Source organism: Typopeltis vanoorti, chromosome 5, assembly GCF_054136105.1.
Source record: "Typopeltis vanoorti isolate ZY-2024b chromosome 5, IOZ_Tvanoo_1.0, whole genome shotgun sequence".
In the NCBI taxonomy this organism is placed as follows: Eukaryota; Metazoa; Arthropoda; class Arachnida; order Uropygi; family Thelyphonidae; genus Typopeltis; species Typopeltis vanoorti.
This window is the reverse complement of record NC_143553.1, coordinates 35,659,772-35,674,329: the sequence shown is the minus strand read 5'-3', so window position 1 is coordinate 35,674,329 and position 14,558 is coordinate 35,659,772. Positions and strand designations below refer to the sequence as shown.

The 14,558-nt window shown below is 36.6% G+C and overlaps 1 protein-coding gene across 2 annotated transcripts in view; it reads right to left on the bottom strand.

Annotated features, from left to right (window-relative positions):
• The window catches only part of LOC150106316 (uncharacterized), a 129,072-nt gene that overhangs the window by 52,635 nt on the left and 61,879 nt on the right, over window positions 1-14,558 (bottom strand). For both annotated transcript variants that reach the window (XM_090392356.1, XM_090392355.1), the window contains exon 5: window positions 3,158-3,200. In XM_090392356.1, coding sequence (XP_090248482.1) covers window positions 3,158-3,200 — 43 coding nt within the window. The remainder of the gene's footprint in view (window positions 1-3,157; window positions 3,201-14,558) is intronic.

The window sequence follows — 14,558 nt, the reverse complement described above, 5'->3', positions numbered from 1 at the left end:
AATGCCAGAACATCCGAGTGCAGTTTCCCAGGTTTCAAATCTGAATGGGCTGGTAATGACATTATGCAAAGGCAACTATGGGCCCAAGGGGATGTTGAAATGCGTGAAAATAAATGCCCAAGTAGGAGAAAAGTTTTTGGCATTGGTCAGTTCAACTTGACCAAAAATTATTGGCATCAGCAAAATCTGGTTAACAGAAAATGATGTAGTAGTTACAGGAACAGAATATAAAGGAATGCCAGTCTAGCTGGCCGAGTGGTTAGCGTATCCACTCTCAAACGAAAAGGCTACGACGGGTTTGAATCCCGCCATGGACATAGATGTTTGTGATTGTCTGTGGAAAAACTAGTGGTGGTCAGCGGTAGATTCCGTTGGTGGAGACAGAGCTATAGAGCAGGTGCCTTCCCTCGATGAGTCTTTGGACTCCCTGGAGGTGTCATCGTATTTCCAGAGAAGATAGAACAAACAGGGCAAGAGAAGGGATATTATTAACGATAGCTGAAGAACTTTGACAAATAAAAATAGAAGTTCCAGAGGACAGGAGAAGTGAGGGTAATGGTTTATTTGAGGCTGACAGAACAAAATATACTGGGACAATATACCTGGGAGCCCCAGAAGAAGATATGGATGCCATACATCAGCAGATTAGCACAATAAGTGCAGTATGAAGAATTATCATAGATGATGAACTGTGGCAGATTAGGAGAAAAGGGCACATAGCAAAATGGAAACAGGAGTTTGAGAATGCTTGATCTGCTGACAGCATCAGAAAATGTATCCATAACCATGGTAGACACTCTGCCTCCAAAAGGAGAACGTGACCATGCATTCTTGTTTTAGGAGGTTGCTAAACAAAAAGGATGTATGTGGAAATACAAAGAAGGCAATTATGACAAACTTAGGAAGCAGAATAATGGCTTAAGAAACCACAAGGAAAGAATGTCAGTAATGCAATGGAAGTGGTGAGATTGAGAAAAGTATCAAATTGCATGCCTAGGACCAGGAAAATAAACCAAGTAGGATTTAAGTATATGAGTAGGTGGCAAAGCAGGAGCCACAAAAAAAAAAAAAGGCATCGTGGAAGGAATATAAACAAAAAAAGTGACACTCAGCAATACAAAGTGCAAGCAAGAAGTGGTAACTAGTCTTGTAAGAAAGGCTAAATCAGATATCAGAGAAAATTATCAAGTATGCCAAAGTAAATCCAAAAGAGTTTTTTTGCTATACAGAAATAAGAAAAAGAATGATTACGGAAGGATAACTTCACTCAGTGGTGATGAAAGGAAAGAGACAGAAGAAGAAGAAATAGTTGTGTTAATAAGTGATCATCTTTGCAAGAACATGTCATCCAGGTGGAGACTTTGCAGTTATTAATGCGACAGAAGCTGATGTCAGAATTGAGGTAGATGAACTGAAGGTACTCGTTAAAATGAATGTGCAAGAGAACTGGCAGCACCTCCTGTCAAAGACAAAAGTAACAAATTACAGACCATTTAATATCTATGCAATGGTGGTTACAGTATTGGAAAAGTTGATTAAAGGTACTTTAATCAACTTGATACAGGGTATCAAGTTGATTAAACTCAATGATATAATCAACATGATACTCTATACAGGGAAGCATGACTTAGTAGTTTATTCACATTTTATAAGGTGACAGTAGAATTAGATGAAGGAAATGGCTACACCATGATATTGCTGGACTTGACAAACGCATTTGACAGAATACTGCATGGAAAACTATTACATAAGTTGGAGCAAATGGATATGAGATTGGTGGCATGATAGGGGATAGCTGATAGACATCAGAGAGAGTGGTATACACTGGAATGGAATCAAGACGAATAAGGGTGACTAGTGAAGTACCCCAGGGCTATGTACTAGGACAACTGCTCTTTAATTTGTACATTAATGATACAGCACAAGTTTTAAGTGTGTGTGGGGGGGGGGGGGGATATTCAGTTTGTTTGCTAACAATGCAAAACTGGGAAGGGCAATAGTTGATAAAGGTGATGTAGTTATCCTGCAGGATAATTTTAAAAAATCAGCAGTGTGGCAAAGAACAATGATCATCAATTAATGTTGCAAAATGTAAGGTAACATCCTCTGGGAGGGAATGATTACATACTCTGAATCATATTGATGGTACCAGATTACAGGAAATTGACAAAACCAGGGATGATGGTGGATAGACGTTTGAAGGTTAGATGCCATATTGCAAAAGTTTTTGGCAAAATAGCTCAAAGGATTACTTGGGCATTGAAGAACATATTGACAAGTAAAGATACCTGTCATACCTCTCCTTAATTTTTTACCATTGGGACATTAACTACGACCTCTGGCAATCCAGTCCACTCATTCACGACTCTCCAAGCAAAGAACCTAGTCTGCACACCCTTACTAACTAAACTTAAACAAGTTTGAGGAATGAAAAACACACTGACAGGTAAAGAAGGGAGGTTAACATCCCTCTTAATAAAGCTATGTTTCAGCCACGTGTTGACTACTGCACCCAGATTTGGTCACATGGATCAGGAGGTGCTAGAGAGGATTCAGAAACAAGTGACAAAACTTGGGACAGGCTGTGGAATGTTCCATATGAGGATAGATTGAAGATGTGTGGGTTACAGAGCTTAGTTGACAGGTGGAGGAGACAATGACATGGTAGAAACATATAAGTTAAGAAAGGAATTCTATAAGATTGATACAAAAGAAATTTTTCAATACATGAGGAGTAGGGAGAAAAAGAGTCACTTGTCAAACATATGTGGTTAGTAAGGGTGTGCAGACTAGGTTCTTTTCTTGGAGAGTGATAAATGGGTGGACTGGATGGCCAGAGGTAGTTGTGAATGCCCCAATGGTTTAAGTTTAAGGAGAAATATAACAGGTATTGTATAGATACTGAGCAGTATAGGTCTCCCATGATGAGTCTTGACTCTGGGGATACCCATATAATATTTTGAGGCCAAAGGGCCTCTTAAAAGATATTACACACACATATCATCTCAAAATTAAATACAATGATCCATTGTTCATTCAGCCTTCAGATAACTTAGAATTAAATTTACTGGCCAGAAAATTAATTTCTCAATGTGACTGGATAATTGCGAGACTGCAATTTATTATACTACAGAATTTTCTATATATTGTATTTTACCTTGGTGGTATAGCAACTCCCTTTTGTACACTGAAAGCCAGACCTTGAAAATAAAAGTGAGTGTTAATGTATCTTTATTAAAAATTAATAATACACTATCTACCAATAATTCTCCAGACACATTAGCAATTTACAATTGATACCAGCAGGCAAAACCTAATATCAGGTATGTCTATCTTTGGCTTGGATCACCTCTTGCACCCTTTGAGAGAGGCTTTCCACCAATGTGCAGCACATTAAAGGTGGAATTTGTCTTCATTCCTTCATCAAAGCAGCACTGAGTTCATTGACAGATCAAGGATGTGCTGCTCTGGACCTCAATTGCTGCACCAATTCGTCCCACAGGTGTTTGATGGGATTGAAAATTCTTCACAGGGCAGGGTACCCTCTCTTCATATCATTCCATAACAGCTGCAGCTTTGTGACATGGGACATTATCTTGATAGTAACACTGGTCTGTTCAATAAAAACTCCAAAGTGTAGGCAGCACCTGATTATCTAGAATATCACGTCACTGAGCTGCCTTCATGGAACCATGGACAACAACTAGTGATCCCATTCCAAACCAGCTGAATGCACCCCACACAATTACTCCTCCACCACCAAACTTCACTGTGGACGCAACACTGTGGTAACAAGCATTCACCAGGCTGCCTCCACAACCTGCCATCAGATGGGGAAACAGGTGAACCTTGATTCATCAGGCCAGACAAACTGCCTTGTTTGTCGTTGTAATGTTTGGCTTGTGTGCCCCTGGTCTTCCGTGTAAATCCAGTAAATGGAGTTCTTTTCATACATTATTAGTGCTCACCACAGTGTTACTGGTGCTCTCTGCTAATTGTAGCCAGTTCTTGCATACCCCCCCCATTTTAATACCCTCCTGTCCCCGTCAGTCATTTTCAGTGGCCGCCATGGATGTTTTCCTGCACTAGTGATGCCAAAATGTCTCCATTTGTTGATTACATCGCCAACCATTGATTCTGGATGCTCCAGTTGAGCAGCAATGGCAAACATGGACGTGCCAATGTGTCAACACATGACACCTCTCTCAAAGTTACTGAGTTTACATCATACTGCTATACCACCTGTATTCGACTACTACGATGAAATGCTGCTTCCTACTATCTGTCCACTGATTTTTATGTTATTCATAAACCTGGAATGTGCCATAACTTTAAATAACAGGGATGTCTGGACAATTCTTGGTAGATAGTGTATATTGACAGTTATCAATTATTCCAATTTTCAAAAACTTTATTAGACATTGTGAAAACAATTTAAAAGTGAACTATATTTCATATTTCAATATGACATTACAATGTTAGCAGTACTGATGTACTTCACATCTTCAGCTTAATTTCATTCTAAGAACAAAAAATTGTTCTTTACTTTCAAAAGATGTGAAGCACTGTTTTACAGTTAACTATGATCTCAACAAAACATCTGACTTTAGTATTACAATTTAATAAACTGTTCTCAAAGGAAGAAATAAGATATACGTCACGGGGTTTTGATTTTGTTCAGTGGTCTATGTTTAATTTACATAATACAAAGATTCAAGCTTTTTGTTTAGCTAGTTTTACACAGTGTGCTTTCTTTTTCTCTATTCTCTAAAAGTACAAGCTGACTAACTTGCCAAGAACTCTGATATGCTTTTTTCTTTTCCTTCACTGCTAACTAGCTGAGTCCAGAGTTCTGATTTTTCTATCCTTACAGATAACCTTACCATGCCTCTCTGGCTGAATCAATCAATGTTTCAAAGATATTCTAGATGTCTGGAGTAATTACTTTGAAAGACTGCTAAAAAGCAGTATCAGCGGAACAGTAGAAAACTTCCAACATGAATGCAGTCAGGGACACATATCCACACTTGAAATAGAAAAAGTCATCAAAAGCCTAAAGTGTAAAAAGGTAGCTGGAGTAGTAAAATGAAATTCAGCCAGAAATGCTCAAACATAGAGATATAACAGTTTTACAGTGGCTGCATTGTCCTATAAGGATATACTTGAGAAAAGGCTAAGAAAAATTGTGGAAGGGAAGCTCAGTGAGGAACAAGCTGGATTCAGGCCAAATAGAGATTGTCAGGATTAGATTTTTACTTTAAGACATATAGTTGAGAAATCTTGGGAATAAAGCAAGGATTTGTATTTAAGTTTTGTTGATGTGAAAAAGGCATATGACAAGGTGCCAAGAAAAATGCTGTTCAGAACACCACAGTTATATGGAGTAAATGGGACATTATATCAAGAAATACATTGTCTCTCTTTAAGCCAGCAGTTAGAATTAAAGGATATAATGTATGCCCACAGATGCGAGACACTTCAACACTTCTGTGCATGTCAGGAGAAGGAGAATCCATTCCGATAATAAGGTAATCAATCCGTCTTGTGGGACGAGTTGTTTATTATTTCACATTGGAAAATTAACTTTTGTTTTATGAACACTGTAGTTTTTAAAGTGGTAACTATTTGGCTTGTATAACAGTTGGAAAATCTTATGTATAAAGCACATGATTTCACTTGTTGGTGACAAATTCGTACATCCTTTATTTCTTTCTCCACTTCAGCATGAATTGACTATTCTGGGCAATCTGCCACACCCAGTCCTATGAACTGTGGGTGCACAATACAGGAAGATAGTTTGAGATAAAATCAGGTGTGCACATTATCTCCAGTTATTCATTATTTACATGGAAATCAAATTATGAACTAAAGTGGTACTAAATCTGATATCAAAATTGGTAATGTTAATCTTAGCTCTTTACTTTATGCAGATGATGCTATACTTTTGAATAAATCCAGTACAAGTCTGCAAGATTTCCTGACTAAATTGAATGACTATTGTGATACATTTGGTATGAAAATCAGCAATAAAAAGACAAAAACCATGAAAATAGGCAGAAACATTGAAAACATCAACTGTATGGTGAACCTACAAAACAAGTAAAACATTTCAGATATTTAGACAGAATTTTTAGTGAAGATAGTAAATTAAATATGGAAATAGACAACAGTTTAAGTAAAGCTGGTATGGTAGGAAGTCAGGTAAATAAATTTATATGGAATAAGAAAGAAATTAGTCAAAAAACTAATTAGCTGAATACAAGACAGTATTCAAACCAATTTTAACTTATGGATCTGTAAGCTAGGTTAGAAATAAAAGACTTGATCAAAGACTGGAGAACCTCTAACATGAGTTCTGAGAAAGATTAGTGGAGTGAACAGATCCAAAGTGGAGTGGCAGTATCACATTAAAAATTAGGATATTAGGAAAGAATTTGCCATTGTTAGCATTCAGGAATGTGTTAGTAGAGCTAATCTCAGGTAGTATGATGACTTAAACTAGGGAGACCAGATTTTTAAGAAAAAGGGACACTGAATTTTTCAGCAATTAAAAAAAGGGACAAAAACAGGACACTTCTGGATGCTCTACATAAAAATGGAATAACATATAATCATAATTACAGTACACAGTACTGAAGCATGCATTATAATTATGGAGTATCAGCATTATTATTATATTGATATGAAAACATTATTTCCTCCAAAAGAGTTGGTTCTTTCACGATGCACTCATAAAAGTCAATACAGGAAATGTCAAAGTGTGTCTTGATCACAATTATTGCTTTCACAGTTTTGGTAACGGTTCTTTTCAGACCACAAAAGAACTCATGAGAGAAAAAATTCTCTCTATAGCTGCATTTGTTCTTGGGATTGCCATAACAAACGCAACAACTGGCAGTATGTTTTTGTAGTGGATGTTTTTTTCTTGAAGCACCTTAAACACTTCACACCACTTTTGGTCCGCTTCAGCATTTGTGTCCTTCCATTCTTCCATCCTGGCATTCACAACATTTATATGGCTGACTTCATCAAATAATTCATCTTCATTAACAATATTGAATATTCTGCTGTCAACATTACTGATTGCTTTTAGGCTTCTTGCAGCTTCGGCAAAAGTTAGTAGAGTTTGCAACTTAATCCAGTGAAATGCTTTCAATGGTGGGAAATAAGTCCATTTGCTTAAATATTCAAGGAAAGTATCATAAAATAAATTTGTAGTGTCTAAAAATTCTTTTTCATCAAAGATTGTTTCAGAGTTTCAGATTGTTTCAATGTTTCAGAGTTTAAAGACCCTTCATCTTTAAACTCTGAAACAATTGATGACATTTTAAATGTTTGAAAGTTCTAAGCATTCCTATTTGTAATTTTCTGTCTGAGCAATTCCAATTCTTCTATCTCTTCAGTTGCCAAAATATTTTCCCTTTCTATTTTTGTTGCTGAGAATATTTTCAGCTGGCTTTGCATGAAATGGAGCCAAAGTATTGATTGTTGGTTAATGAAAAATGATTTCAACAATGTAGGGCATTTATCTTGTGATAAAAAGTAAGATCTGAGTCAATCATACACGTCAATAATCCTATTCACAGCCTGGTAGTAAAGATAACCATCTTGTTTGTACACTACCTAGAACATGCTTGTATTCAATTTCTGTAAATAAGCAGAAAATTCCTCTATTCTCTCGGTGTAAATACTGAAATATTTTATTTACAATTGTTTAAATAGCAGTAGGCAAAATATCAGCACTTGTCTGTATACCATTATGAACAAGATGAGCAGCACTGTCTTGAAAACACAATGTTGGAGCCACCTCATTTGTATAAGTTGGTGTTGCAATTATCTGCAGAAAATGCAATAATTTTCTCAATCAGCTGCTGTTTCTGCAAAATATCCAGTATGATTTGCAAGCAATTCTGCTATTTCTCCTGTTATGTTCTGAAAATCTATCACTTTAACCTAAATACCTTTATTTGGGTATTCAGGTTTATTTGGGATGAGGTACCTAACAAGGACAGGCACCAACTTCAAATCTCTGTGGTTTGATGTGTCTACCATAACTGACACATATTTGGCTTGTTTCAATTCAATTGCTATTTCTCGCATTGAGTAAGGTGCCAGGACATTCACTAAAATTGATTGGCACTTTGTTTGCATACATGTAAATTTCTTTTGAAATAAATATCTCACTATTTCAGAGGTGTAGTCCATTGACCTCAAAGAAAGGTTATGTTTCGCTGCATGAAATGCAAACAAACCTCTTGAGCTGCAAGACATTTACTTTCATCAGTTAATTTCCTTTCCCTTTTGAATTTTTTGCGAAAAATTATATAATATCTTGACTTGAACAGCTGCTAATTTATGTTTTTGCTTTGTCAAATGCTGTTTTATATCAGAACGGCCTCCATGTTCAATTGAAAAAACGGAATGGCACGCAGTACATTGCAACTTGTTTGTTGTTTCGTTGTCTTTCAAGAAGGGATATTCTTCTTTTAAATCCTGAGTGAAACTACACTTCCTTTTCAGCATGATAAAATTTGAATGAAATATCACCATTCACAATATATAATTGCTTTAACTTTCACAATTACAAACAGACCAGCATAAGAAGCACAAAAGGATGGCATGGTAGACTAAGTAACCTTGCTACCACCCGGATGCAGCAGAGCTGCCACTGGTTGCAGCATTTTCATCCTATCGCAGAGGGAGTGCATTCATAACAGTTGATAATCATCATAGCATGCATGTTTTCGATCTCAAGCTATCACATGTCACCAGCAGAGACATTATCCTTTCCATAATCGAACATACAAGAACGAAATCATGCCATGAATTCAAAAAAGGGACAAAAAGGGACTAAAGTTAATAAAAAGGGACAATTAGCATCCCATTAAGGTTTTGTCGGGACAATGGGACCAGAGTCTCAAAAGAGGACAATCCCGTTAAAAAAAGGGGACATCTGGTCACCCTAACATAAACAGAATGGGAGAGGAAAGATTAGCAAAGCATATGTTCTTTGCTAGGTTGGCAGGAAAAAGATCCAGAGGAAGACCAAGATATAGATGGATTTAGACATTAAAAAGCATCTTAAAAGATAGAACATAAGATCTGATAATATTGGAATCTTGACAGATAATTAATTTGGAGGAAAAGTGTTAATCAGAAGTCAGTAATGGTGTAACTTTTTCATTCATCCTGTACATCCCTGAGGGTATGTATCAGGATTTTGATGATGAAAGAAGAAGAAATATTATAAAATATTACATTACAGGTGAAGCAAAAGTAGGTAAAGTAATCACATCATCAGAATGGTTTAGTCTGTTTACTAACAGACCAGCATAAGAAGCACAAAAGGATGGCATGGTAGACTAAGTAACCTTGCTACCACCCGGATGCAGCAGAGCTGCCACTGGTTGCAGCATTTTCATCCTATTGCAGAGAGAGAGAGTGCATTCATAACAGTTGATAGTCCATTCCAGTGGACTAATAAGTAGGTGATGACAGTTGAACAGTAAAAATTATGGTCAAATTTTTGCACTCTGACCACAGGAAATGCAGAGTATCATATTCAATGATAGGTGTCGAGGAATATCTGATGATTTTCCATTGGCACAATACCATTATAATGAAATTCACTAAAATCTTCTGGCTCCTATTAAGTTTGTAAGAGTAAGAGTCAGCTGTAGGTTATTTTTGCAAACTTTTTTGGTTTTCTTCATTACACAGTGGCATAACATTTTGGTTCTATTCTTTATACATATGCCTCAAGACTTGCTATATCAATAAGAAATGGTCAAGATATATGGACAACCCTATATCTTCTTGCAATATCTAGGTCATAAATGTGTTTCAGTATCTAAATGACTTTCATTCTCTTCCTAGGTCTTGCTATATATCCAGTTAATATTTAGTTACTTCCTTTGGTAGCAGTTCCTCTTATTTTTATTACAAATGGTTTTTTTCAATTTTTTTCATTTCAGTAAATTATAGAGACTATAACCCATTAGGAATAATTACTTTGATTTCCTGATGTTTTGAATTTCATATTAAAGTCATAATCTGAAAAACATACACACCGGTGTCCAAAAACTAAGGACAAACCACATTTTTTTATATGAATATGAAAAAATTTTCACAACTACAGCCAAATGTGGACATAAAAGTTGTCAGCATACTAATAAATTATATTACACAAAAAATATGTCAAAAATTTCATACAAATTAAATTGCAATACCTTTTTCAGAAAAAGTTACAAGTTTCCTAAGGATGTAGTTAAGAAATTAATGTACAGTGCTTACAGAAAACTATGCAGAGAGAGTCAGTTCAGTATGGAATATGTCCACCCCCAAACACTACAATGCAGCTTTCACAATGTTGCACCAAGCTTAGCACTAAGTAATTCAGGAGTTTTTGAGGCAAATTGGTCCACTCCTCCTTCAGAGCAAGGAGGATGTTTGTTTTTCTGGGTGGGAATTTTGAACAGCAATATGCCTCCTTACTGCATCTCAGAATTTCCCCTGCTCATGTATGATGTGGTGTGACATCGCCAACCATAAAAAAGAATTCTTCACCTATAGCACCACGATAAAAAAAATTGAACATGACATTGAAGAACTTTGTTGCAATATTGTTCACCAATAATAGTCCCTTTTTCTAGCACTTGTAGCTCGGTGCATCCATTAAACATAATACCTTCCCACACTATGACCCCAGCACTGCAGTATCTATCCTTTTCAAGAACATTCTCACGATGGTAAGCAGTACCATTTTCATGCTAGATCAGCTGTCTTCTAGAATTGGAGGAAGGACTAAAATGACTCATCTGTAAAGAGTACATTAGCCTACTGGTGTCTTGTCCAATTTTTATAGATACAATAACACCACTAAAAACACCACTATGATGAGCTGTGGATAAAAGCTGTTTTATATCAGAACAGCCTCCATGTTCAATTGAAAAAACTGAATGGCACACAGTACATTGCAACTTGTTTGTTGTTTCATTGTCTTTCAAGAAGGGATATTAAATCTTCTTTTAAATCCAAGACAACAGGCCTTCAAGCTTATAGGCCTACTTGTCACAGACATCGTGCCACAGTTTGTCAAGATATCTATGTACCTATGCTTAAATGGAGATAACTTGCAAGCTGAACTGCTGTGGTGTGTCAATTACATTTTGCTGTTATAACCAAAAATCTGTCTTCATGCTCCATGGTAGAGTGAGGGGCGACCTCTTAACAAATGTCTGGAACACATTCAATTGGTTTGAAAAACTGCCCAGAGCTTGGATACAATGCTATGTGAGATTCTAAATTTCTAGCAATATCAGGAATTCTGCAGCTCTCTTCAAGCTTTCCAATAAATCATAGATGATATATTTTAGACATTACAAGTCATCCTAATCTGCAACTTGATTCCTTCACGAAAAGAGCTTCCTTCAAATACAATTTGCTTAGCACAGCCTTTTGTTTTTTTAATTCTCTTGAGTGTTACTATGTACCTCTTTGCATGCAATTTGAAAATTTGAATGTGTACCTGCTTTCTACCCAAAATCATTAATTATATAAATTGCCACATCTGATTCATCTGAATTGGTGGGTGTAATCTTCAGAAATAGTGTTAGTCCTTAGGTTTTGGACACCAACAAATTTATTACTGGGGGAAGAGGGAATTGACCTGCTGTAGGACCTGTTCATGAAAGTTTGCCAACAGGAAAATATACCCGAGGAATGGAGGGAGAGTACTCTTGTCCCCATCTACAAGGCTGTAAAAATTACAGAGGAATAAAGTTGATGTCCCACATAATGAAAATCCTAGAAAGGGTTCTTGATGGAAGATTGAGGAAGGAGGTGGAGATTGCAAAGGAACAATTTGGCTTCATGCTTGGTAGATCAACAACAGATGCTATCTTTGGGTTGCGGCACATGATGGAAAAGTTTCAAGAGAAACAACGGGAGCTACATCTGGCATTTATTGATCTGGAGAAAGCATACGATAGAGTGCCAAGGCAAGAAGTCTGGAGGTGTCTGAGGGAGAAGAAAGTGCCGGAGAAATGTGTCAGGTTAGTGCGGGAGATGTACAGAAATGTGAAGACAAATGTTCGGACCTGTCTGGGACAGACAGAAAGTTTTCAAGTAACAGTTGGCTTGCATCAAGGATCAGCATTAAGTCCATTTCTGTTTAATATTGTGATGGAGGTGGTGAGAGAAGATGCACCTTGGACAATGTTGTATGCAGATGACATCTTGCTGTGTGCAGATTCAAGAGAAGAAGCGGGAACTAAACTGGAAAGATGGAGAAAAGTACTGGAAGAGAGAGGTATGAGACTGAGCAGAAGTAAGACAGAGTATATGTGTTGCACAGTGGGTGGCGGACAGGAGACAGATCTGGAGCTGGAAGGAAATGTCATCAGGAAGGTGAGCGACTTTAGATACTTAGGTTCAACAGTGGAAGAAGATGGAGGGGGCTGAGAAGGAAGTGGGATGCAGGATACAAGCGGGTTGGAGGAACTGGAGGGAGTTTAAGTTTTATATACTTGTAACATTTTTAACAGCTTATGTCTTGGTACTCTATCATAGGCCTTTTCCAAGTCTACAAAACTTAAACTCACGATCTTTATTAAATTCTCATGATTTCTCAACTATTTTCAAAGTGAAAAATCTGATCCTGACAACATCTATTTAGTCTGAAACAAGCTTGTTTAAATTTCTTTTCCACAATTTTAGCCTCTTCAAGTATTGCTATTAAATCTTACCTAGAACAATCCACAAGAAATTCCTCTCTCAATTTTGAAATTATGGATTCTACAACCGTGTTAAAATAACTCTTTTTATTATCCCGATGTTTCAATCTTCATATCAAGATCATCATCTGTAGCATACATAAATATACAAGAAAAGCTGTGTTACATTTCAAACCGTAAGCTAGAGAAACAATGATTTGATCACAGACAGGAGGAATGATGTGGAGTGAGTTTCATGGGCCTAGGCAACCTACAGGTTAGTAAATGGGAAAGTAATCACATGATACTAAATATAACACCCCAAGTTAACTTTAGTGAGCTAAACAACACAAGGTGTAAGGGAGGTTGTGGGATGAAGGGGGCATTGCAGTTTATGTATAATAATGGAAGTATTTGAACTATAGGTGATCAAATCATTGTTTCTCTAGCTTACTGTTTGAAATGTAATGCAGCTTGTCTTGTATATTTATGTATGCTCCAGATGATGATCTTGATATGAAGATTGAAACGTTGAGATAATAAAGAGTTATTTTAACACGGTTGCAGAATCCATAATTTCAAAAATGAATGCTGATCACCGTATAACACTAAAAGAAAGGAAATTCCTCTCTAATTTTCATACTGTTTTATTTCCCTTTTTTCTAAATGGACACTATGTGTACTCTACTCCAATCATCCAGAATTTTATCTCCTCCTGAATTATGAAGTCCAGCAACCGTGAAATGTTTACCTCCATATTTGGGCATTTCTGCTGAATATCATCTATGCTAGCAGCTTTCCTCATTTTTCAGTCATAGAAACATTCAAGTGAACTTTTCTCTCTCAAGTATTGATATGTTCTCCTGACTGCATTCCACTTGAATATTTTCTACCACTGTTCTATCATTTCTTGTTTCATTTAACAATCTTTTAAAGTAATTTCTATATATTTGTCTTCCATTTCCACGTGATTTATTGATAAGAGAAATGCTTCAGGTAAGCATGATGAAATTATGCTTCCCGTGCTAAAATTAAGGATATTAGTGATACTGTAAGAAGTGAAGGTGAAAGAGAGGTTTAATTTGGCTAGTACAAATGATTTAGCAGGTGACAAGTGTGATATGCAAGAAGAAATTAGAATTGCTAATTATACAAATTGCAAAAAAGAAAAGTGTATGCAAAAAAGAAAAGGGAGAAAGTAAAAGTTGTGATTCTGTTGCAATGGTATGATAGAGATAAGCTGAAACTGAGATAGGTATGATTATGAATGAGTCAGTGCACGGATTGACAGGAGGAATGATGTGGAGTGAGTTTCATGGGCCTAGGCAACCTACAGGTTAGTAATTGGGAAAGTAATCACATGATGCTAAATATAACACCCCAGGTTAACTTTAGTGAACTAAACAACACAAAGTGTAAGGGAGGTTGTGGAATGAAGGAGGCATTGTATAATAATGGCAGAAGCATTTGAAATAAGGTGAGGAGTTTTGGGCAATGATTAGCTCAACTTGCCCAAAAAATTATAGACATTAGTGAGACTTCCTTGAACCAAGGATGATATGCTTACAGGAAAGAAGAGAACATAAAGGATATGCTGTCTTCAGAGTAGATAGTAGGAACAGAATGGAGGATTGTTTTACTAATGAGCAGAGGAATTGAAGCCAAAAAGAGCAGAAGTACATCAGGGGACAGGGATTCAGAAGGTAGCTCACTTGAGGCTATCTAATATGGGATAGAGGCTAATAGGGCAAAAAATGTAATTCGTTGCTATAATAGAGGGTATACAGGACAATGTGGATAACAAGCATTGACAAGTAATTATTATGAAGAATTTCAACTATGGGG